General features: G+C 40.2%; 1 protein-coding gene across 10 annotated transcripts in view; it reads right to left on the reverse strand.

Annotated features, from left to right (window-relative positions):
- Positions 1-24,907, reverse strand: part of PCNT (pericentrin) — a 97,922-nt gene that overhangs the window by 25,635 nt on the left and 47,380 nt on the right. For 8 of the 10 annotated variants that reach the window (XM_075512378.1, XM_075512379.1, XM_075512376.1 and 5 more), the window contains 10 exons: positions 18,226-18,455; positions 17,649-17,768; positions 17,056-17,076; positions 14,052-14,279; positions 10,115-10,285; positions 8,537-8,689; positions 7,767-7,937; positions 6,378-7,499; positions 1,422-1,949; positions 374-479 (listed from right to left, as the gene is read on the reverse strand). In XM_075512378.1, the coding sequence (XP_075368493.1) occupies positions 374-479; positions 1,422-1,949; positions 6,378-7,499; positions 7,767-7,937; positions 8,537-8,689; positions 10,115-10,285; positions 14,052-14,279; positions 17,056-17,076; positions 17,649-17,768; positions 18,226-18,455 (2,850 nt within the window). The remainder of the gene's footprint in view (positions 1-373; positions 480-1,421; positions 1,950-6,377; positions 7,500-7,766; positions 7,938-8,536; positions 8,690-10,114; positions 10,286-14,051; positions 14,280-17,055; positions 17,077-17,648; positions 17,769-18,225; positions 18,456-24,907) is intronic. The other 2 variants (XM_075512375.1, XM_075512380.1) reach the window with 2 other exon arrangements.

A 24,907-nucleotide genomic window follows, 5' to 3' on the forward strand; every position in this document is an offset into this window, starting at 1 on the left:
CTGCTTGCAAAATAACCATGATTTCTTCTGCTAGTATGAATGCAGGGTCAGCTGAAGCTAGTTGATTGAGATCTCAACTAACTTAAACAAGTAAAAAGGTTGTAAGTTGCCTTTAGCATGAGAGAAAGTGTTGTAGTTAAGTCAGGACTCACTAAAACCCCATGCCTCCTTTTCAGTATGTAAAGATGAAAAGGTAAAAGCAGTCTTCCACTAGCACAAATACACAAGTCTTCCTGAACAAAGAACCACCTGATAAAGGCATACCTTTCAAATAAAAGATCTACAGAAAAAGAAAATGGGGGAAAGAGGAAACATTGTAATATTTTTATACTGAAGGTAACAAAAGGTAAAAGGAATCTACAAACAAACTTACTGCTGCCATATCCATCGCTCATCACATCTATGGCAGATGCTCTTGATCTTACATCATCTTGTAAATCAGAAGGGGTTAAAGTTAGATTATCAGCTTCTCTCATCTGCTTGGAAATAATTTTTCACATTAATTTAGTTTTCTGAATCCAGCTGTAGAGTTTTCTGCATTTATAACAACTTTGTTACTAGGGCAGATTTTAGCAAATGCCTACTTGATCGTAGTGTTAGAGATGGCAAATACCATGATGAATGCAACATTGGTGCTCTTTCGAACCCACTCCATCTCATTTTTTTTCTCCCTTTCAATAGTCTTAAGAAATAGACATGTATTTATAATTAATTGCCCTTCAAGAGCAAGGCACAAAAATATACAACCAAAAATTAATTTTCTGAAGTACAGGCTTTATCTTCCTGTGAAGTGATACAGACACAAATATATAAAATATTTCCATTAAAAAGAAAAACCTCTATTCTCTGATTTTGAAACAGTCTCTCCTATCACTCAATGACAGATATTCATTAGTGGAGAACTCTTACAGTAAACTGAATACTGTGGTAGCAAAAAAGTTTTACAGGTTTTAGCTCAATTACTTGCACATGAAGTATTACAACTAGTATCACAAATTTATCAGTTACTTCCATGTAGCATCACTGCAAAAGTACTGGGATTTGAAGAGTCCTCTCAACAAATCTTCTGAGAGCACAAGAGCAATACCCATATTTTTACTGACACCACATCAGCAGTGTATAGACATACAGGTTGCAAAGCTTACCGTAAGCAGCTTATTGACCAATTTTAGGTTTTGGAAGACCATTTTCAGTTATTAGCAGCAGTGGTAAACAGTGTTTTAATACAGGCCAGAATTTGCTCCACTATCTAACAGTGAGAGAGGAACTAACAATCGTATGTCCAGAACATTACCGGGCGTACTCCTCTCGGTGCGTAAGTTTCTACTACTTGGAGCCAATGGCCCAACAATGATCCGAGGGGGACAGAGCTGAGCAGTCTTGTTTAATTAGAATTAAATCAGACATCAACTATCACTTACCAAAATCTTCTTCCCCATATCTTGGTCATCATCAACAGAGTAGGTACTTTCAGAGAAAGCTGGCGATTTTCTATCTACTCCCACTGCTGCTTCCTCACTGCCATTTTCATACAGGTTAGAATATCCCAGCAATACAGAATTATCTTCTTGCATGGATGACCTGTTATGCATCATTTCAAAATCTGTGCTTTCAACTTCCGAAAAGGGTGTCAGATGAAGCACTGGTTGAAGTTCTGTGCTTATATCTTGCTTTCTCACTATCTCAGGTGAGCCCCATGAAGCCATACCTGCAACAAAATTCTGGAAGTCTTTTGAAGTGTCTTTGCCTATGTTCAAATTGTGTTTTGGAGAATCAGGAGTTTGATGAATTTCCAGCATTTGCTGGCAATGATTTTTCAAATCTTGCTCCTCATCAGAGTTGTTGATCACGTCCAATTCCTGAGTGAAGATATTTTCTTGTGATCGCTTAATCTGAGTTTTTTGATTTATATTGTGAGTCATCAAGTCAAACACAACTTCATCTTTTTCCTACAATGAAATAACACATATTAATTGTTGAATGGATTTAAATATGATTTTACAAACTGAAAAACATGCATTTAGAAGATCTTCTCAAATTTAATAGTCATATCTATTATTATTCCCAGGTTTTATGTAAAAATGATCCGACAGTTTAGTATATTTTATATGCCAGCTAACCAGGCTTTTTAACAAGCGTATCATCAACAGGAGAAAAAAAAAAAATCTGTACAATAAGCAAATTTATTTCTGCAGAGTTGACTTTTGTATCAATCAGGAAAAAAGGTATTCCTTGTAGGTGTGTAGATAATCTTCCTACTTTCAAATAAGTACAAATCAAGACCCGTTGCTTTCCTAACTGGACAAATGTCCTGAACTATTTTAAGGCTTAATTCCTGACCCAGGGCACCAGGAAAAAATGGTTACGAAGTCTACAGACAGTTCCTATGCCTGCTATTTCAATGCAGGGGAAACTGTCGACCATGTACTTCTAGCCACTGGAGGGAAGAGCAACATGGATTCACATGTCCCATCATGTGAGACACCCAACAACCATACATACCAACATACTATATCCTAAATTTTGGTAAGGCCATACTTGCACCTTTTAGCATCCTGTTCCCACTGGGGTACTCTACCCATTTTTTTTTTATTATTTTTCCAAGCCTCAAACAACAAACTTAGGTCTCTGCTGATCAGCAACACTGCAGACCATTTCTCAAACTCTGACTCCATAAAAACAGACACACTAGGTGTGGTGGGTTGATCCTGGCTAGATGCCAGGCACCCACCAAAGCCGCCCTATCACTCCCCTCCTCAGCTGGACAGGGGAGAGAAAATATAATGAAAGGCTTGTGGGGTGAGATAAGGGCAGGGAGATCAGTCACCAATTACTGTCACAGGCAAAACAGACTGGACTTGGGGAGATTAGTTTAATTTATTACCAATCAAATCAGAATAGGATAATAAGAAATACAAACAAATCTTAAAAACACCTTCCCCCTACCCCTTCCTTCTTCCTGGGCTTAACTTCACTCCCGATTTTCTCTACCTCCTCCCCGAGTGGCACAGGAGGATGGGGAATGAAAGTTGCGGTCAGCTCATCGCATGTTTCTGCTGCTCCTTCCTCCTCAGGGGAAGAAATCCTCACACTCTTCCCCTGCTCCAGCATGGGGTCCCTCCCACAGGAGACAGCCCTCTACCAACTTCTCCCCTTCCTGTGGGCTGCAGTTCTTCACGAACTGCTCCAGCGTGGGTCCCTTCCACGGGGTGCAGTCCTTCAGGAACAGACTGCTCCAGTGTGGGTCCCCTGCAGGGTCACAGGTCCTGCCAGCAAACCTGCTCCAGCATGGGCTCCTCTCTCCATAGGGTCACAGGTTCTGCCAGGAGCCTGCTCCAGTGTGGGCTTCCCACGGGGTCACAGCCTCCTTCGGGCATCCACCTGCTCTGGCATGGGGTCCTCCACGGGCTGCAGGTGGATATCTGCTCCACCGTGGACCTCCATGGGCTGCAGGGGACAACCTGCCTCACCATGGTCTTCACCATGGGCTGCAGAGGAATCTCTGCTCTGGCACCTGGAGCACCTCCTCCTCCTCCTCCTTCTTCACTGACCTTGGAGTCTGCAGAGTTGTTTCTCTCACGTATTCTCACGCCTTTCTTCAGCTGTGCTGTTGCACAGTTTTTTCCCCCCTTCTTAAATATGTTATCACAGAGGGACTACCACCGTCGCTGAGTGGCTCAGACATGGCTAGCGGTGGGTCCGTCTTGGAGCTGGTTGGCATTGGCTCTATCGGACATGGGGGAAGCTTCTAGCAGCTTCTCACAGAAGCCATCCCTCTAGCCCCCCCCGCTACCAAAACCCTACCATGCAAACCCAATACACTAGGTCAGACCAAAGCTTTTCTACCCAACCACCACCTCTGACAGAGGCCAACAGGCAAACGCAAGTAGCATGGACACAACAGGTGTCCGTCTTTCTCAGTTCTTGTGATCCTTGCACAGAACTAGCTATCTTCCAGCCTGAGGGCTTGGGTATCTGAATGGCCACAGAACCTTTCCAGCATCTTTCCCACAGTGTGAGGCCATGGTCACTGACCAGGCCAAGGCTAGAATTTCACCTTCAAACAGCAGAGACATCTGAATAATGTCAATACTGTGCCATGGAGTATGCAGATACATCCCTGCCCACCTTGCTACAAGGGCTCTCATTTAGTCAGGATTTCTATATAAAGAGCTTTCTTCCTTTCCCAAGGCCTCTTGAAGTTACTGTTCTTTTTCTATGACCTTAATGCTCTCTTCAACAAGCAGGTGTGTCATGGACACCATGGGAAGCCTGCTGTGCAGGGCCACTGCTCCAACAAGTCCCACTGTTTGCTCCAGAAGTCAAGAAGTCAAACCTTCTTCCTGTCTTTCAGCCTCTAAACCTGTTATTCCACCTGGAGGCTTACCTCCAAATGGAACATCTCGGAACTACATCATTAAAATACCTTTACCCTCATCCTTATAACCTCAGGGATCCAGTGTGGTAGGACTTGCCATCACCAAGCAATTAAGGAACCCTAAGGCTAGTGCCCAACTCGCTGTAATGCCAGGGCTTACTGATGCCATTAGTATAGACACTCCTAAGACACTCCCAAGACACTCCTTTTGTGTCTTGGTACTCCAAGCAGCAGTCATTTCTTTTCCTCTGAAGATGTTCTGGATAATGGCATTTAGCTAATCCATACTAGAACAGCAGAAGTACCCAAATACTGTTATTTTTCCCCTTCTCCAGCTCTCAGGCTCACGGTCACTATTTTGCTCAGACAGTTGATATTCTAAACCAAATACTGTACTTTTACTTATACTGGGATGAGCTAGAAATAACTAGTTATTACTGAGTAGGTTTGAAAATGAAGAACTACATCCTGTTGTGATTGCTGGGCTATGAAGTGAAATGGCAAAGTAATATGAAACATTCTGTAACATCACAGTAACTCTGCAGGTAGGTTTTTACCATTAGTGATACCAATATTAAAGCTCAGTTATTTTGCTTAACTTTGAAATCCAATAATTCTACCTACAAACCACAATTTCTACCTGGTGATGAAAAGCCATCTTCCCTTCCCCCTACGAAGAGGCAAGTAGTACAGTGTAAGTCAACCACCTTGAATTTTTATACCCGTATCATACTGCCAATCAAGACTCCCAAAATCCACATAAAACTGACACCTAACTTCTCTTCCTTTCCTATGCACTCAGAAACTCTTCATGTAAGCCCTTTTACTAACCCTTATCACCTCTGTAAGCCAGCTGGAAAAGACAGTAAAAGTTGGTATATGACAGACAACTACAGCTCTCTGAAAAACAGGTGATCTGGGTCCTACTGCTTTCCAAAATTGAGTAATTTAATAAAAGTTCACATTAGGTCATCCAGAGCAAATTGTTCTAGAAAAGATTCAGAATAAATATGAGAAAGAGTCACAGTAAATCAAGGTTTTTTTAAAAAAAATATGATACATGACAAAGTATTTTCAAGTAGTTGTCCAAGACAGCCATAAAGCATGGCAAACATAGTAGTAGCAGGTGGTGGGTTGACCTTGGCTGGCTGCCAGATGCACACCCAGCCGCTCTCTCACTCCCCCTCCTCAGCAGATCAGGGGGAGAAAATAAGATGGAAAGAGCTCGTGGGTGGAGATAAAGACAGGGCTATCACCTACTACCTACTCTCACAGGCAAAACAGACTTGACTTGGGGAAAATTTAATTTATTGCCGTTAAAAATAGAGTTGGATGGCAAGAAACAAAGACAAACACTGAAACAGCCCCCCCTGCCGCCCTTTCTTCCCAGGCTCAATTTCACTCCTTCATTCCAAGTTCCTCTACCTCCTCCTCTGCAGTGTGGCTATCTGCTCCAGCATGGTCTCTTCCATGGGCTGTTTCTCACACTTTTCCCCCCCCCTTACTCCTCACTGGCTTTGCAGTGTTTTGCCCCTTCTTAAATATGTCTTCGCAGCGGTGCCATGCGCGTGGCTGATGGGCTCAGCTGTGTCCTGCGGCAGAACCACCTGTGCCCAGCATGGAGCAGCCCCAACCTTTTCTCATAGAGGCCCCCCTGCTGCTCCCCCACTGCCAACACCTTGCCACCTACCCCCAATACATACCTTAGGATCCATGCCCAAAACGATATCCAGCTCAGAAAAACTGACTGGATTAGGTTTCCACACATCCTTGCTCTGTTCTTAGACCTTCCAGGCATCTACCTCTAGCCACTGCTGGAGAAACTACACAAAGATAGACAGACCCTTCAACTGACTCGCCACAGCCATTTTTATGCCACAGTATTCATCTTCACCCTTTCATACAGCACTGAAAAGGATAAACTATAGGGCTTTATATGACACATAAAATTGGATTATTTTAAAAAACAAATACTACTATTAAAATACAAATTACATACCAGTTTATCCATAGGGGAAGCTAGTACTGCAAATGACTGATCAACGGTTGCTTCCAGTTCTTCCAATTCCTCCATTCCTTTTTTAAGGTCTTCGCCTTTTCTTTCTCTCCGGCAGAACAGCTTGAGAAGGTTAGTCTCATCATGATCACATTGCTCCTTTGGCTTGTACGACTCCAACTGTGAAATAAGTTCACCTCTTTCCAATTGTAAGGCTTCAAGCTCTTTCACATATGCCTCAATTTGATCTTTCAGTTTTGCAGTGCTACGTTGCAGTTCATTGATTTCTCTCTGATAAGCTACTTCTTTCTGATTCAGTGCTTGCACCTGAAAATCAAGTCTAGAAACTTCTAACTGAAGATTATAAACATCTTGAGCCTGACTTGCATCTCTCTTTTCCAACTCAGTTTGAAGCTCTGCTGCCTTTTTTGTTAAGTACTGCAACTTGCTTGTATCAGCTTCTCTTTGATCTGCCATTGTCTTCATTTGCGTATCTTTCTCTAGAATATTTGCTTCCCTTTCTCTCACAGTATCTTCAAGTTCTTGAATGCGAGAAGTCGTCATCCTTGCTTCAACCTCTCTCTGAGAAAAACGTGTTTGGAGAAGGCTGTACTCTTCCTGAAGTGCGTCGTACTGTGTTCTCAGAGAGGTCAGCTCTGCAACGTGCTGCTCGGATGACTCTTGTAATTTTTGGCATTTTTTCTCCAAAATTTCCACTTCCATTTTGAACTGCGATTCCTTCTCTTCCAGTTGCTGCTGCAGAGCTTCTCTAGCAGTTGAGACAAGCTCTAGTTCCTCCTGAAGTTCCCTCACTTTGGAGAGTAGCAATGTGTTTCTTCTGCTTGGGTCAATATCACCCTGACAATCTACCAGTCCCTTCTTCAACTCATTCTGAAGGTTTTCCACTGGCTTTCCCAGTGCGAGTTGATAAAGATCATCTTGGTTGTCAATAACTTCATGACATACTGGTCCAAATTGTGCCAGCTCTTTTTGCAGCTTCTCAATTACTCCGTGGAGTTGCTCTACCTCTTCATCTTTGTCCTTACGCAGCCTTTCCTGGTCACCACGAAGGTGCTCAACAAGTGATCTGAGTTCTTCAATTTCAGATTTTTGGTCTTCCACAACCTGAGCAAAAGGATAAGGTCTGAATATTACTGTATGTAGGCAGAATTACTACTGCACATAGAGTTTAAATTACATTTTTCTTCTGAATCACGCAGGCATTAAATCACACATTTAACAGCAGGAAGAATTGCACACTTCAGCTGGTAGCTACTCAGAATACACTCTACTTTCCTAAGAAAATTATCAAATAGATTTCATTTACAGTAAGATTCTGTATACCTTGCTTCCCTCAAAATCAAGCAATGAACATATAGTAAGTACTCTTACTTTATTCTCCAGAGTATTCTCTAGCTCGTGCTGGAGCCTCTTCATCTGCTCATTCAAGTGATCAATTTCTTGATTCTTTTCTTTAAGTAGTGCTTGTGGGAATGACAAAGCTGAGGAATCACTAATACCCAGGTCCTGATTTTGCTTCACATGAAGTTTTGTTAGATCCTCCTGATCAGAAAAAACAGCAATTTCATTAGAAAGAACTTACTTTCTCTCCCAACCTAATGGCAGAACAGAACCAAGGGCTTTATTTAAACATTCTCCTCCTTACTATAATGTTAAAGAACTCAAGAACACAACTGTAACTACTTTGTTTAGATTTGTACCACTGGATTAGATTGCCACATTTCTCTACTTTCAAGGTAAGAGATGAACACTCTAGTTGCCAGACTGACAACCAACCAGTTTTCTAACTGGTAACATTTGCTATGGCTGTAGAGGTCAGGAATGCACACAAAACTGTGTAGTGTTTACTATATGACAACACTGTAGTTCATAATCTGTCAGGGCTTGAAAAAAGCTAAGCTTTTTATTTAAATCAAATTACTGTAGAAGATAATGCCATAAGCATGAATGTAGAGTATCGGGGTTTTTTGCACACTAACTACAATAACCAGCATTAGCCTTGCAACAGTAATGCAATATTCCCTTGACAAGAGAAACAAATTAAGTATCTGTTTATAACATCACGAGATGAAGACCACAACACTCAAGAAATGAGGTCTCTGAAGTTTTAGCTGGTGCACACTAAAGCTAAGGAAACCTACCTTCAAGTGTGCATTCTCTAACTGAAGCTGGCTGATGCTGGAAGTGCTAAGGTTTTTTTGCATCTCTAACTGCAAGTTCAGCTGCAATATCTCCTCATTTTTACTGATCAAGTTATCTTTATATTGTTCTAGTTGGTCTAACAAGCTTGCAATCTAAAAAAAGAAGAAAATGCATGTTTCAATTAAGTCCTCTTATTTAAGCAGAAAGATAAAACTTCATTCATTGCCTTATTTACTGAGAGCAAGTAACTTCAGCAAATTCTATGACTTAAACTCTTTCTAATCAATTTGCATTAATAAAATACTTGAGACATAAAAAGAGAGTAAGAAGATAGTGTTCCAGCTCCTTAGCTGCGAAACCAGAGTACTACAAAGGTGATTTTCCATTTTCTTAAAAAAAACCAAACCAAAACCAAAAACCCCTAACTGCTCATAAAAGATATGTTAATCTATGTTCTGAATAAGCAAGCCTTGACCACTGGTGTAATTTGACATAACAATAGGAGACATGTTAGCATTTGATGTCTAATGTAATCACAAGCAGTTAACATAATCACCATTTTCCTCCTCCTAGAAGAGAGAAATTAGCACTGCAGTGCTAATCCCAGTAACACAGCAATCAAAAAAAAGTTCTGAGCATTGACTCCTTCAACCTGTAAGAGAGTCAATAACTCCACATTTCTCTGTAGCTGTTGGAAAGCTTGAGAGCAAAGAGCTATTTGGAAACACTGTGATCTTGCCACCCACAGGTTTTATCATCTCTTGCCTTAATGGGTAGCGAGGAATAGGGGCTTTGAGAATGAAAAAGGCTTAGTGGCTCCTGAACTCAGACTTCATATGGAACTTCCATCTGTAAGAAATTAGTTTTTATTATCTTACTGCTCTTGAAACAATGGCGTAGAATTAACTGGAGGATCACCCACATTTTTCTTCCTTGCACATCCTAAACTGGACTGTATGTTTGTATATTACAGATACTATAATAATTATGTAATATTACATAAACATACAGCGGGGGGTTGTGTGTGTGTGTATGTATGTATCTCTGTGTGTAAATCCAATAAAAGTTCTAAATAATGTGACCAACTACACTGCGTTTCAGCTTAGCTTGGCACAAGAACTCATCGCTAACATTCTCTGGCTCACAGAATAGAGAAGGTCAGATGACACCATTATGGGTAATTGTCCTTTCTGTTCTTAAAGGAATTATCGCTCACTCTCAAAGTCAAACAAAAAACGTATCTACCTTCTGCTCCACTTCAACTTTGGAAGGAAAGGAAAATCAGTTTACAAGAGATATTGATCAATCAGTCTCAAAGCTGATGTGAATCATCACAAGACAGTTTCCAGTGGCAGGGGAGATGGATGGACAGGGGGATGACAAAACAGAACAAAGCAAGAAAAAGGGAGGTTAGTTAACACCAAAGCATAGAGAATACTGGGAAGAAAGCACATTTACTACAACATTAGTCACTGGGTTTTTGAATGGCTTAAATTCCCAGTTACAAGTTTGCACAAAATGTTTCTGCAATTACGTGAGTGACTCAGAAGCCTACAGGACCCTACCAAAACTCTTACCTCTCTCTCTTTCGTCTGAAGTGCTTCCTGCTCTGCCTGTAACTGCTCCTTCAGCACTGGGGCAGAACTGCCATCTGCTGGTACTCTGTGCCTCGCTTCATCCAATTTAGACTGTAGGGCAGAGATCTGAATCAGGTTATTGTACTGTTGCTGTTGCAATGCCTCTTTATCCTGCAAAATATTTTTTTTTGTTTAGAATTAATTGTCGTCAATATACATACCCACCTAACCAGAACAATCCTGCCAAAATACTTCATCATCCCTGACAAACACCAGTACAAGAAGAAAAGTTCATAATCCTAATGGCCTGTAAAGAAATAGGAATTCAAAACAACTGAATGTTTTTAGCTCACTTGAGTTTTTACCCCTTTATTTTTTCTAATGCACATTTAACAACTTCTGAAAATTTAGCATTCAGTGATATATTATACTTTCTCAATTACACAGCATTTTATATATTTAATAATCTAAACATCTTGTTCTTGTAGCCATTTCCAAATCTAGTACGATACCATACTAATTTTGTCTAAATTTTTTTCTCAGCTAAATTTAAGAGGTGGAGACTTAATTTAAGAGATGGAGAGTTTTGGGTAGATCAAAAACCTACTACAAATACATCATGTTAAGTCAGAATGTGAAGCACCAGGACAAAGTTTCTGTCAGATCTGTGGTCTGTCAAGCTACCGTAGTTCTATTTATTTATTTATTTTTAAAACATCTCCTTTGGTCCTCTTTCTCTCACAGTCCTTCTCAGGAGCTGGGTCAGTCCAAGGAGGAAAGCTTCACTTGGGAAGTTGTCCAAACAGCAGGCATACATATCTGTACTTAATATCATAAAGGAAAGGTGGGCAAGAAACCTAAGGCAGTAACTGCCTCTGCAGTTCAACACTTATTCTGCCCATAGCTCAATACACATACCTCTAACAGAGGGTTATTTTAGACTCATCATATGATTTGCCAAAAAATTATGTAAAATTTGGCCATCTTTTCTCTAATCAAAAAGAACTAAGACCCAGAGTACATGGATAGCATCTTCTGATCTTGAAAGAAGCATCAATTAAAAAACAAACAAACAAAAAATTACAAAGTTAACGCTGTATCGCAGTATCAAAACAGCATGCCCCAGAACAGGTATTTAAACCAGTTCACGTCCATACTAAATAGGCTGTCTGATTTCCACCCACTACCACCCAGCCAGTCCCCGCTGGCTTTTTGGCCAGCTCTGGGGGCAGTCCAGGCACACACAGCACACAAGAGGAAAGGAAATTATAGGGGAGACAGCCAGTTAGGCAACAAAGCTGTGTCATTCACACCTAGTATCACTGGCAGGATAAAAACAAAATGTAGTAATTATGACAGCATCACCTGTGCTTTTTTGGGTAGGAAAGCGCCTATCACAGAAATATTTTTGTTTGTTCTGAAGGGAAAAATGAAAACTCTTCTTGCCATCACAAGAAACCTATGATATTAACCAGCCCCTCAGGTCTCCTGCTGCTGTATGTGAAAGGACACACATAATGAAACCCAAGCAACAATAGAGCCTTTTTTTGTTTTATAGCAACTAAAAATAAGATGTTACTCACACCATTTTAAAGTTCATCTTGATCACTGACAAAAAACCTCCACTAACAATGTGCAAATCCAGATTTCTGCAGAACTGGGCTGCCTTACCTCAGATGTTCCTGCATTTACTGGACAGCAGAGCTGCAAGTGTGCCATAGCTCATGGTGTCAGCACAGCTCTGCACGCAAGAGTTAAGTTTCTCCTGGCATTCTCCAGTTGCTATGTTCTGAGGTTGCTACAGTGACCCAGCAAGAACAAGTGGCAACCCCGGCAAAAATCAGAGCTTTATGTAATGCACCTTCACTGTAAAATCTTCTTCTGGATACCCACACAGATGTAGTCTAACGTGGTATCTTCTTTCACTGATACCAAAATCCATAGGATAGCAGACTCCCTAAATGAGCCGCATTTTCAAGACCTCAAGCCAAAGGATGAGCAATCCTCCCAGCACAACCCTAACCAGAAGCGTCAATGTTACATATCAACAACCTGAACAACTGAAAGGAACTGGACCAGGAAAAAACAAAGAGCTGCTCCATGCACATGATAGCAGGATAAATGGATCTGCTAGCTGTGAGGTTAGTCAGTATTCTTCACAAAAAGATAACGTTCCATATTCAAAATTACTCTTTCCACACCCATGTTGTATTAGCACTAGTCTCCATTATCTGCAATACTTTTCATGTGTTGGAATTTGGGGGACAATAAAGATCCATAATTGCCAGTCACATCAAGTGTATTTTTACGGAAAAATTTCATGACGTGCAATCATTCTTACAGCTCCGTTGGCACTTATTTACTGCACAAAATTCCTTCAAGACAAGCTTGTATAGCATAACCTTATAGCATAACCTTGTTTAAAGCTGATGAATTAGTTTCTTGGAAAAAAGAAAAAAAAGTCTGAATTTGGCTTATTTAGGATTTTTAAGAAAGACCAATTTCCTGGGACACTCAGACAGCTAAAAGAATATTTTGAATTTGCATGGATAAAGAAAGCTTGTTTAACAAAAAGCTAAGATTTCGGGGACAAGAACAACTTGCCAACACCATTATCACAGCCTCCATCCACTCCAAGGCAAGCCAGACAGAAAGCTAATGGGCATGGCTTTTGTATGCTTGGATAAAGTCACAGAATAGCTTAAGCTGGGAAGGGCCTCTAGAGCTCTGTGATCCAACCTCTGACTCAAAGCAGAGCCAACTTGGCCCTGCTCAGGGCCTCAGCCAGCTGAATTTTGAACATCTCCAAGTCACAGAGACACCACTGCCACTCTGAGCCCCTTTTTCAACATTTGGCTGCCCCCAGTACAACCGTTTCCCCCTACCATGTAATTGGAATTTCCCTTGTTGCAGTTTATGCTCATATCTTCTCATCCTTTCACTGTGCACCTCTAAGTCCGACTCCATCTTCTCTATAACCTCATATTATGTGGCTGTAGGCAACAGTAAGATCTCCACCAAGCTAAACAAACCCTGTTCTCTCAGCCTCCCCTCAAAAATCATTTGCTCCAGCCCCTTGACCATCTTGATGGTCCTTTGCTAACTTGCTCCAGTACATGCCTTTCTTGTACATGGGAGTCTAAAAACAAGCAGTTCTCCAGATGCAATCTCACAAGTGCCAAATAGATAGGAATAATAGTACCTAATAAACTAAGACTGGCTAGTCTAAATCATGTTAGCTGAAGCTAAAGAGTATTTTGTTCAGTATCTTTAAAATGAAAAATAATGGAAGCAACTATTTACAGAATTAGCAATTAAACTAATAAATCTAGTTTAGATCATGCCATTCTCAAATCTTCAAATTTGACAGACACACCAACAATACTTAACCAAGGAAAATTGCTGGGAGGAAACTGGAACATTTAGTTTAAGAAAGTAGAAAACGTTACTCAGATGTTTGGTAAAAGACAAATACTTTTGCTAAATGGAATGTAATTCTAAACTCTAAGCTGTGATTCAATCTGCAGCAGTAACAAAACACTAAAAATTTCAGAGTGTGGCAAACAGATCTGGCTCCAAAGGCACATAGCAAGAGCAGCTACCATTTAAGATAATATGATTTTAAACAGTTATTTATTGAAGACCCACGTTGTTTAATATTCAGTAAGACTATCCTCTCAGGAACTTCCAGAGAAGCGAAAGAGCAGCTCTGATCCATGCAAACATGACAACTGTCAAGAAGCAGTCTCTATAGTAAGTAGGCTTATAGTTCATAAAACCAGTTTGTTTAAAACTGTGGCTGTGATACCTGTCATTAATACAACAGTTTAACTCACCACTAGGTGCCAGGAATAGTCTCAGACAACACTGAAACACAGTCATTGATGACACTGTCTGCATAATGCCATTCCCATTTAAATAAGTGTTTAAAAATTACTTGTTTTAATTCGGTTTCCACTTTCTTCATTTTTTGCAGTTGTTGTTCCAAGTAGCGTACAGTCTTTGAGGCTTCAGTACCGCTGTGCTCCAGTTCTCGTATCTGTGCCACCAGTTTTTCTATCTCTTTATCACGAGCTGTAATTTCTTGGTGTTTTTGCTCCTTTTCTAGTAACAGCTTATTGTAATCATCAATCTTCTCTTTTATTTCTGCTTGCAAAGATTCTACCTATACAGAAATCACATTATACAGATATTCAGGTAATATAACAAACTTCCAATTGGAAGCACAAGAGTAACTTCATGGCAAAGCAGGTGGAGTTTTACTATGGACTGAACTATGCTAAAATCCCAGCTGAAAGTAAAACCAGATGTGGACAGAAAGGATGAAAAAGTAACTGTCTGAAATCTTGGTTTCCAAATGCAGCAGCTCTTAAATACACATTTGATTAATCTCTCTTAATATTTGCAGTATTCTAGCAAACTGCTGGATGAAGGCATACTCTCAAGGCCCAGCGGTCATCAAAAGGGGCCTTGTGGCATGGGTTTTTTTGGTTTTGTTTTTTTGTTTGTTGTTGTTTGGGTTTTTTTTTAAAGATTAAAAACCCCAAGATTACATGAACTATTACTAATAGCATCAGATGTGTTTCTGTAACCTCAGAACCCTCTTCCATTACTTCAAGGAATTCCAGTTTAAAGGAAGATACCAAGAATTGAAAGATAAATATGCAATGTAACATACTCAATGCCTGCAAATCAGAGAGATTCACAGTAGTCAACATAGAACAGGTACTCTTTTTCCAAAAATCACTTAAATATGAAGAGGATAACAATTTTGCATTTGAGCTCACTGAGATCCAATCATGCACAGAGCTGCAGGAAAACGGTCACTCATTCATCCCAGTGAAGGCAAGGCTAGGAGCTTTGGTGGGTGACAGAGGCAGGAGAAAACCAAGTGTGACAGACAGACTACGTCAGAAGTGATACAGTCATTAAGCACATTGAAAGCAAGCTCAAATAGGAAACCGTCTAAAGGAGAAATACTTTGGTCAATACCAATGAGCAAGGAAGATGCGATTTTACAAAATAAATGCTTTGTTCCTCAGTAAGTGTCTGAATTTATGCAAACTCCACTTCAATATTATAAAAAAAAAAATTCTTTGTATTAATATAGAACTTTACATCTTTGAAGTAGTGTACAGATCTTACTAAAGCAGAAAAACAGCCTTTAGCAAAATACAGAAGAATAGAGTTAATTTAGTCAAATTAATAACCACGGAGAGTGTCACAGGCTAGTTAAGAGTACCAAAAGTGACTAACATTACATTTTCAACTGCTTACAGGCACATATACATTTCCTTAATTATGTATATATCTTACTCCCTTCTCATCTCCTCAGCAATTAATTAACTTGTTAAGCATAACACAGGCCTTACAGTAAAGCTTTTCGGTATAGAACAATCTTTTAGAAGTCTAATACTTTCTAATGATATAAAATTTTGGCATCAGAGTCCCAGACATTATGACACTTTACACATGAAAAGCGTGTTTTTTAACACCACGTTGCTAGAAAGCTAGTGCTGCAATTCTGCAGCTAAGGAGACACTTTCACAACCTTCACCCTCATGGAATACTCTCAGATGGTAGCTCCCAGTACCAGTCAGCACTCTTTTCACAAAATAATCCCACCCACATATACCTTGAGCCTAGAGAACAGCAGAGAGAACAACTATGAACTTGCTATAACTCCTAGATGCAGAAATTAAGAAGTTCAAGTGAACTGAATTGTTTCAAAGTGAATTAAGCAATTACCAACGTTATAGCTGCATTAAACAACTGTACAAGAACCATCTAAATCCTGACAATTTATTTTGGCACAGATTGTGCGCATACCTCACCCTACCCACAAATGCCACTTGCTGAGTTACCTTCCTTGTGTGCCTTTCTCCAATAAAGTTTGAACCCTTTCTGAGAGAGGTTGCAAAGTTACAGCAGCTAGTCTTAATTTTTTCAGACCTTCCTCTTTACTAAGCCACAAGCACACTAGTAAATAGTAACTAACTGTCATCCCTTCTGTCTGTCCATCATAACTGTCTATCCATCTTGGATAGAAAGGCAAGCTGTGGTCTTAACAGTTTGATGTATTTTGAATAACCTGACATATATCCTTTATGATTCTGTACGCCCAAGATTTAGGGAAAGACTGCCACAGAGGTATACCTTCTGGGTACAAACAGATCTTCAACAAGTCACATTGCCTTCAAAACAAAAATCTTTGCCATTCTTTTTCTGATCTTTGCCACAGTCTAAATAACACGTAGGCTATGTGTGTGATGTACTCACAAATCTTAATGCCAGATAATAGCATTCATGCAAATGAAAAGCTGACACTGATGCAGAATGATATGTAATCACTCTACTTCTTAAGAAGCCTAATGAAGTCCTATCAGAAGTTACAGAAGGCAAGTGACAAACAGGTACCCTCCAGCATGGAAAATTCACTCTAAGATTCAGTTGTTCCTACAAGATTTGCTTCTCTAACACTGAGGTACACCATTTCATAAACTGTACATAAATGAATAGATGGAAATGAAATTAAGTAGTATACACATGGAAGTTTTGTTAAGAGCAGGGCTACAAACAAAAGCTGAAGGGTAAGGCACGGTGTATCGTTGTAATTCCATTATCTTTGTTTCATACTCCAAACCTCAACTTCTCCTTTCATGCCAAAAAGCTCTTTTACAATAAGTAACTGCCTGTAATGCATCTGAGCAATAAGCCAGGAGAATGAAGCACTTCTGTACAGGAAATTAATTTGAAAAGAATTCCTCACTCCCTGCAAGACTTCTGCCACCCTAAAACATTTATCCCTACCTGAAAGTCAAGCTGAAGCAGACTTGACATATCAAGAACAGGAAAAAAAGCCAAAGCAGATCTAATTAATAGAAGAGATTGAAAGGAAAAGGAAAGAAAGGTTAAAGAGATGTTCATGCTGTTTTCCATACCTGTAGAATCAATTCATAGTTCTGTATAATGTTCATTTATGTGGAAAAAAAACAAAAACAAAAAGAAAAAAAGTGAAAGTTAATCTTTGAAACCAAGCATCAAACAAATGAACATGTGAAAAAAAGGACTGATTTATAAACTTAACTAGGACAAGGCATATGGACAAAGAACATCTCTTATTACAACTGGTATAGCTGGAAAAATTAAACACGTTTAGAAGCAGAAGTCGTCCCTCAGGTGTGCTCTACAGAGCAGAGTGTCTGTATTGTTGTCCTCCTCAGTTAATTTAAACCAGACCCATAGACTGTGAAACTTTACTATAACGCACATACAACATTTCTTTCCATCTCCATAAGAAATAATGCAAGTACACTCTCACTGCCTAAATGTAGTCCAGTCAGCTCGGGGAAAATCTGCTCTCTGGGTGACATCAGAGAAAACAGAAGAGAGGGAGGAAGGGGGGGGGGGGGTAGAAGAGAGAAGGAGAAAAAGAGAAAAAAGTATCTCGAGCCAGTCCCCCAAGACAATACAGGTCTTGGTATTTAGTTGTAGTAAACAAACTCCTTTAGCCACTAAGTGTGATTTTACTCACCCTATACTCTCTGGGCTCTCCTGAAGTCTGCAATTTTGCTGAAAGTTTTAACTGTTCTTCCAGTTTCTGAATTTCCTGCTGAAAATCATCACGCTCATGTTCCCTTTCGATAGCTTGTTCCTATAAACCCAGCCAGAGACAATGAAAATATTTTCTAAGAAACTTTGCGTTTCATTAAAATATTGAGAACACAAAAGAAATTGGGGTTTGTTTTTGTGGTGAAGAAACTATGCTCGCTTAAAAACAATTAACACCTTTTAGTTGTCCTGAAAGCACAGCTAAAAATACAGAGAAAGAAAAAAAAAAACCCCACCTTTTTGACTCCACTGTACATACAAACTACAATTAGCAATTAATAAAAGGAAAAAATTATCCTGTAATAGTACAGACAGGGAATTAAAAAACTAATCTAGAAAAATTGATCTTTTTCTCTTTTACAAGACTAGAATACCAAGATCTTAATTTCAAACAAAATGGAAAGTATTTCATTTTAGGAACCATCTTCCAAGTCTCAGTCACAAACTAGGAGTATTTATCACCTCCAAAACCATGGAAATCTGGTACCAAGCTTGCTTACATCCATGAATTGCCGCTGGTTTTTAAGCTGTTTTTCAAGAACTTGAATTTGCTGTTTTAAATCAGCAACCTCCAATAACTGTGTAGCCAGGTCTTGATTACTATGCAGCTGTTCTTCCAGTTCCACCTCCAAAACTTTCATTTGAGAGCGTAAGTTGGAATGGTCCTTTTCTGCCTGACATTGAAGCTCTAATTTCTCCTTTGCTAAAAATTCCACTTCCTTGAGTAGACCTGAACAAGAACACAAAAATAACAACAAAGTTTTCAGTGCAGGGTACAAAAACCAAATTGAGTTTAAGATGAGATTAAATTCAGGTACTTTGGACAGCACCAAAACCAAAGAAAAATCTCCTGAGATGGTCTGTAAGAGACAAAACGAAATGTGATACTTGACTGCCCGTTGTGTCTCTGAAAGCCATCTCTGTACTACCATACAATGCAGTAAAGGAGGACATGAGCATCTGTTCTCAATCCCAAAGTGAATCCTGGTTAGAGATATTCTGGGCACATAGAAAGCTTTCACCTTCACCCCTGGAGACCTCACAGTTCCAGAGACCCCATCTCACGTGACCCAGAGTCCTTCAAATTCCCTCCTTAGGTCCTTGCCCTCTCAACCCCAGTTCCACATTCCTCCTGCCCCAAAAACTCCTCTTTCCAAACCACACCAGATCCTCAATCCTCCAAATCCACTCCATTCCAGATGTGCTCCATCCCTAAGTTTAAGCCCCATACTCCACTTTCAGCCACCTAGTCTCTCATACCCATCCTTCCAACTGCCCCACCCTTCACTATTCTATCCTAAAACCTTGCCACCCCTTCCATCCCAACTTCCCACCCTACTTCAAATCTCTTCCCAATCAAGCCATCCAATACTGAATTCTCAACTCCTCCAAGCTGTCATGCAGAGATCCTCCTTAGACCTCCAACATGGAGTCTCAGGTCACCCTCTCAATTACTCTTCTGCCTCGTGCCATGCTGGATACTGCTGCTGACGTCTACACTGTTGAGTTAGCATCCAGTCCATCTTTTCAGTGGCCACCGGTGCCCAGCCCTACCCTAAAGCTAGCTGCTATGAGAAAGCAAAGTTAATCTTTTTCTCTGAACCTGAGTGGGGCTTAAAACCCAGAGACAAATCATGCTTACAGAAAAAAATTAGTCCAGTTCTGAGGCTACAAAGGGAAGAAATACCTGGAAAAAAGATGGCACATATTTGCCCTATATAGACTGCAAAAGAAATACCACAACTATGAAAAAGTACATAGCTCAAGATTATTTAAGTTATCAAGAGCTAATTTATAGCTGCAAACTTCATTTTCAACCAGTTGGATGCACTGAATACACTATTTAGGAGACCCAAACTAAGACTCTACTGTGAATGCACTTAGAGCAAAACTATTTAATGTGAATACAGCTAAAAAGTAACCTGAACACGAAATTAGATATCTGGCTATTTAGAATTTAAAGCAAGGTCCTGCTCGTTATTTTACTTTTTAAATGTTCCATTATTCATCTTAAGTGTTTTCAGTCATAGAGAAAGAGGCCAGTCTATGATTCCAACAAGGAATGAGGATGACCTTAACTGGTCATCCAGCCCAGTTCCCAGAATGGGACAATTCCCTTTTCCAAGCATGATCAACTCAATCCACTTGATTTCTGACCTAACATTTTTTTAAGTTGCTGTTACAAACCTTCAAAAACAAAAGTGATACCACAGCCTCCTTACAGCATTTCTTCTAGTGCTTCACTATCCACGGGTATTTAATTAAATTTCTAGACACTTTAAAATAAGCCAAGAAACATGAACACTTCTATGTTCATACTTAAAGAGGATAAGCATCACAAGCTTAGAATGATGCAACAACATTTACATTAGACATTGGGGAAAATGTCACTGCAGAAAGGATAATGGAACAGTGTGTGTAGGGACTGTGAAGTCTCTGTCTCTGGAAATTAAAGAAGCTGGACAAAGAGAAACAAGTAGATTCTGTTTTGGGACAAAAATATGGACTAAATGAGCTCTCGAGGTCCACAGCAACCCTCCGATTCCATGATTAGGTCGCCCTGGTCTCTTACTGTAGCAACTATACTTTCTCTGCATTAAGACAATATTAAAATATGCAAGATAAAACTAAGAAGTTAATTGAGCAAAAGAAAACTTAGCAGATATGGAACTGTACCAGATTCTTTAACCGTTTGTCAGATTTGCTAAGCACCCATGGTAGCTTTTGAAACCAACTGAAATGGACACAACATTGCTTAGCAGTCACTTGAATTCTTCGAGATGCATAGCATACATGTACATTGCCAATGGGAGAGCATGACACACACCAGCTGAAGGGAAAAACAAACAAACAAAAACAAACCAAAAACACAACCACATTTTGGTTTGCAGTCACTCTAGACAACATGTTAAGAGCCCTGCCCTCCCTTACACACAGGTACACTGGCACCAGGCTTCTCCTGCCATTTTAAGTTTGCTATTGGCTGATAAATACAAGTCACAGGATTAATAAAGGACTTTGAGGAACTGCTGGAGATACACACACAGACTACACATCTCAAAAAGCTCTGGTCCTGCTAAGTACTTTCTGCCTTTGAGTGATAAACCACAACCACATTCCAACTACATTTCGCTCCAAGCAGTAATTTTGCAAACTCACAACTACCAAGAGTGGTATCTCCAATGCCTGCATAATTACAACAACTCTGCAATTGCTGTGCCACGCTCCCTACTTTTTCTAGCACGGTGCTAAATAATCACGTGAACCAAGCTTCAAGTTTCCTAATCAAATGTTCATTCAGTTGTGGATGTAACTCAGGCTCTGGCAGAATGCACACAGGTAAATGAAGAGTCTCCCGCAAAGCAATTTCTCTCACAACCCACTTGGAGCTGTAATAGCCTCCTGTCATCATGAGACGCAACACAGCAAGTTATCCAAGGCTGAAACACACAGTCCAGAAAAAAGCCGATGACAGTCTGAATGCCATTAGGAGGCTGAATCCCAGCCACAGCTGCGCAACAGAGAATATCTTTTACCAAGTGCTGTGTTTTGCCAGGCAGGGGATGGGAACAAAATAGCACACTACTGTATTTGCTTACACATGGTGCACAGAGGAGGGCAAGGTATAGTGTGTACAGATATACATGCACCCACAGGAAGGGCACATATGTAGACTGACCCCCTGAGAAAAGAACTGACGCTCTTGTGAAAGCAAGCACAGGAATTTTTCCTTCTACAGCCGAAGAAACATGGTCATTAACAAGTTGATGGCTTCTTTTTAGCTTCCAAAGGCTTTCTGAGGAACAAAATCCTGATTAGTTAAAACTGAAATGAACAGTCACAGTCACCTCCTCAGACAGAAATGCAAGTTAATGGAAAAAAGTAATTAGGCTAACAGATTTTACGTGGAATTGAAAACGTTTCATAGAAAGCAGGTATCAAATTTTGGCAATCTCAGTAAGTGCAATCTGTTTGAGCAATTTTAAAAAAAAATTTTTTTTAAGCACACGTTCCACAAGTGTATAAATATAATTTCAAGCAACATGACTAGATCATCAGATTACAGATTTGCTTCTTTGTAGGGACAAAGCTGGTATTTATTAATGCTAATTCAAATCATGCAATTCCACTTTGGTAATGCCCCAGCACACTCCTCCCCGCTCCCAAGATCATCATCAGCAAATGCCAAGCTCCATTCTAAGTGCATTTTATTAGCGAGGCCATTCTACTCACATTAGTACTTCACATCAAAAAAGGGAGGAGGTATCAGCTTTTCAAGGAATAAGCCATGTCAATAACTCCAAACAATATGATTTTTATTCATCATATTTTCCACATACTACAAACCGTTCCAAACCAGAGGAAGAGTACTACAGACGGCTGGGGTGGGGGAAAGGAGATGAATTTTAGGGCTCAGCACTTGCAGCAAATGCAACTGTTCAAGTTCTAATGAGCTGCTGGCAAGAGCTGGACTGCAGCTACCGGGAGAATGTCAATCCCCAAATACACTCTAACCAGCTAGACTAGACATTCCCTCTCACTGAGTGGGCAGCAGCATATTTCAGGACAGTGAGGTGGTTACCAAAAATATGTTAAATAAACATAGTGTTTGAGGGCAATCTGAATGGACAGAAGGAATAAAGATATAATAACAGGCAAGACAGCCCAGTGCAGCTTTTTAAGTCTAACTGGAATCCATCTAGGTAATTCCTTTTTTATTCACCTGAGGGACTTGGTTTACCCAGCTCACACCTTTTGAGGGAAAAGAAAAAGTCTAGAAACAAGAGACAGTGAATATGCAAGAGAACACATCCACGAATATATATGGGTGTATAAATAAAATTAATCTAAAACATGATAAGAGAATTATATTTTGAGCAGACCACAAAACATAATCAGGCAGCTATGAATTTATCAGATCTAAATGTTTGCTACTCAGGAGTTAAGTATGCACCCTGTAGTTTGGGGGGGGGGGGGGGGGGGGGGGGGGGAGATGCCTCTTTCAATTTGGCACCTACAAATTTTACTTCAGCATTAGACTTCCAAAGTCAGTGTAAAACCCTATGGATCCTTCCTGCTTGTTTTTGGTTTCATCTTTCCTCCCATAACTAGCCTTCCTTACCATTCTGCTCTCCCCTTCTTTTTTCTGATCTACCTATCCATTCAATTACATTTCTCTAGTCTCCCTTAGACTTCCTTCCGTTCTTGCTGTATTTTTTTTAGCTCTCCATTTTACATCACTTCAAATATTTTTTTCTTTTTTTTCCTCCCTTTAAATTAATTTAATCATTTTAACAGCCCACTGTGTATCATTAGAAGCTCACAGCAAGCTTACGACCCACTCCATCCCCTCAAAAGAAAAATGAAGCTGGCAAACACGAAGATAATGGCACAATGTATTTTAAGCCTAACAGCAGCAAAACATTTTTTTTCCTTTAAATATTCATCAGTGAATTGAATATTCTTAGTTTTAGTTCTTTTCTGGTGCATCACAGAATTCGTAACTTTTTTTTGCCAAGATATTCATAATAACAGTAATTTCTTGGGCCTATTTATGAAGTACTATTCCTCTTTGTTAAAATAAAATCAGAACTATCAGTTCATTCACTCAGTGTTACAGCAGCACAAACCAGAAAAAACCCACACGCATCGTTACAAACCTGAACCTTCTTTTTGTGCTACATTAGCAATAGGTGTTCCTAGAAATCAAAACACAAAGACATGTACAAGACAAGAATAGGACATTGTGATCCATTCCATCTTCTAAATAACTAAAAATTCATATGTAGTACAGATCGTGCCTACCTTTTATTTGGCAAAAATGCACTTCATCTTTATTATGACACAAAGCTCCTGATGACATAAGTTGATCCATGTCTGTAACTGGACTAGAGCTACTATAGAAATGGGTTTACATTATAAGCATGCAAGTTTGTTGCAACATTCTTGGCTAGTCATTTATGCATTTTCTAAGACAATCAATATTCTCTTTTTGCAATTTTCCCCAGACAGATATGGAATAATTAATGCCTCAAACCCCCCTTTTAATTCCTGCCAGGGGATTCAAAGCAGGGCTCAGTCCAGCGGGACTCACTGGCACAGACTTACAGACTCTCTAATCTGTCATACATTTCCATGACACACAGACATACTTGTGTTCAACAATATCATGGAATTATTTTGTGTTTCCTGTGGGACATACTACTCAAGGCCATAATCACTGTTGTAAAGCAAGCACAACATGCGTTTAGTTTCAGTTTCGGCCCCTGAATCTGCTTATGTTCTGCTGTCTTTCCCCTGAGGAACAGAGGTCTTCTCCCACCTCTTCCTCTGCTTACTGGGGCAAATGAGCATAGACTCCGTAAGCCAGGACAACCCGCGCAAGACCACTATTCAATTTTCTACTAAGGTAATAGTAAGATATTAAAATGTCATATGAGAGATCAGACACAGACACAACTCTTTATACTAACGTACATACTATACTTTTTAATAGGGCCTGTAGCAATAGGACAAGGGGTAATGGTTTTGAACTAAAAGAGGGGAGATTCAGACTAGATCTAAGGAAGACATTTTTTATGCTGAGGGTGATGAAACGCTGGCAGAGGTTGCCCAGAGATGTGGTAGATGCCTCATCCCCAGAAACATTCAAGGTCAGGTTGGACGGGGCTGTGAGCAAACTGATCTAGTTGCTGGTGACAGGGCTGGAAGGCATGTCCTAGGGGGGTGGCTAAGGACTCTGAGTTTGTCTAGTTTGGAGAAAAGGAGTCTGAGGGGCGACCCCATTGCTCTCTGCAGCTTCCTAAGGAGGGGAAGTAGAGAGGGAGGTGCTGAGCTCTTCTCCCTAGGATCCAGTCATAGGACACGTGGGAATGGTTCAAAGCTGCGCCAGGGGAGGTTTAGACTGGACATTAGGAAGCATTTCTTTACCAAGAGGGTGGTCAAACCCTGGCACAGGCTTCCCGGAGAGGTGGTCGATGCCCTGTGCCTGTCAGTGTTTGAGAGGTATTTGGACAATGCCCTTAATAACATGCTTTAACTTTTCGTCAGCCCTGAAGTGGTCAGGCAGTTGGACTACATGATCGTCGTAGGTCCCTTCCAACTCAAAGATTCTATTCTATTCTAGTTGAAGATGTCCCTGCTCATTGCAGGAGGGTTGGACTAGATGAGCTTTAAAGGTCT

The sequence above is a fragment of the Mycteria americana genome, chromosome 9, assembly GCF_035582795.1.
Source record: "Mycteria americana isolate JAX WOST 10 ecotype Jacksonville Zoo and Gardens chromosome 9, USCA_MyAme_1.0, whole genome shotgun sequence".
NCBI lineage: Eukaryota > Metazoa > Chordata > Aves > Ciconiiformes > Ciconiidae > Mycteria > Mycteria americana.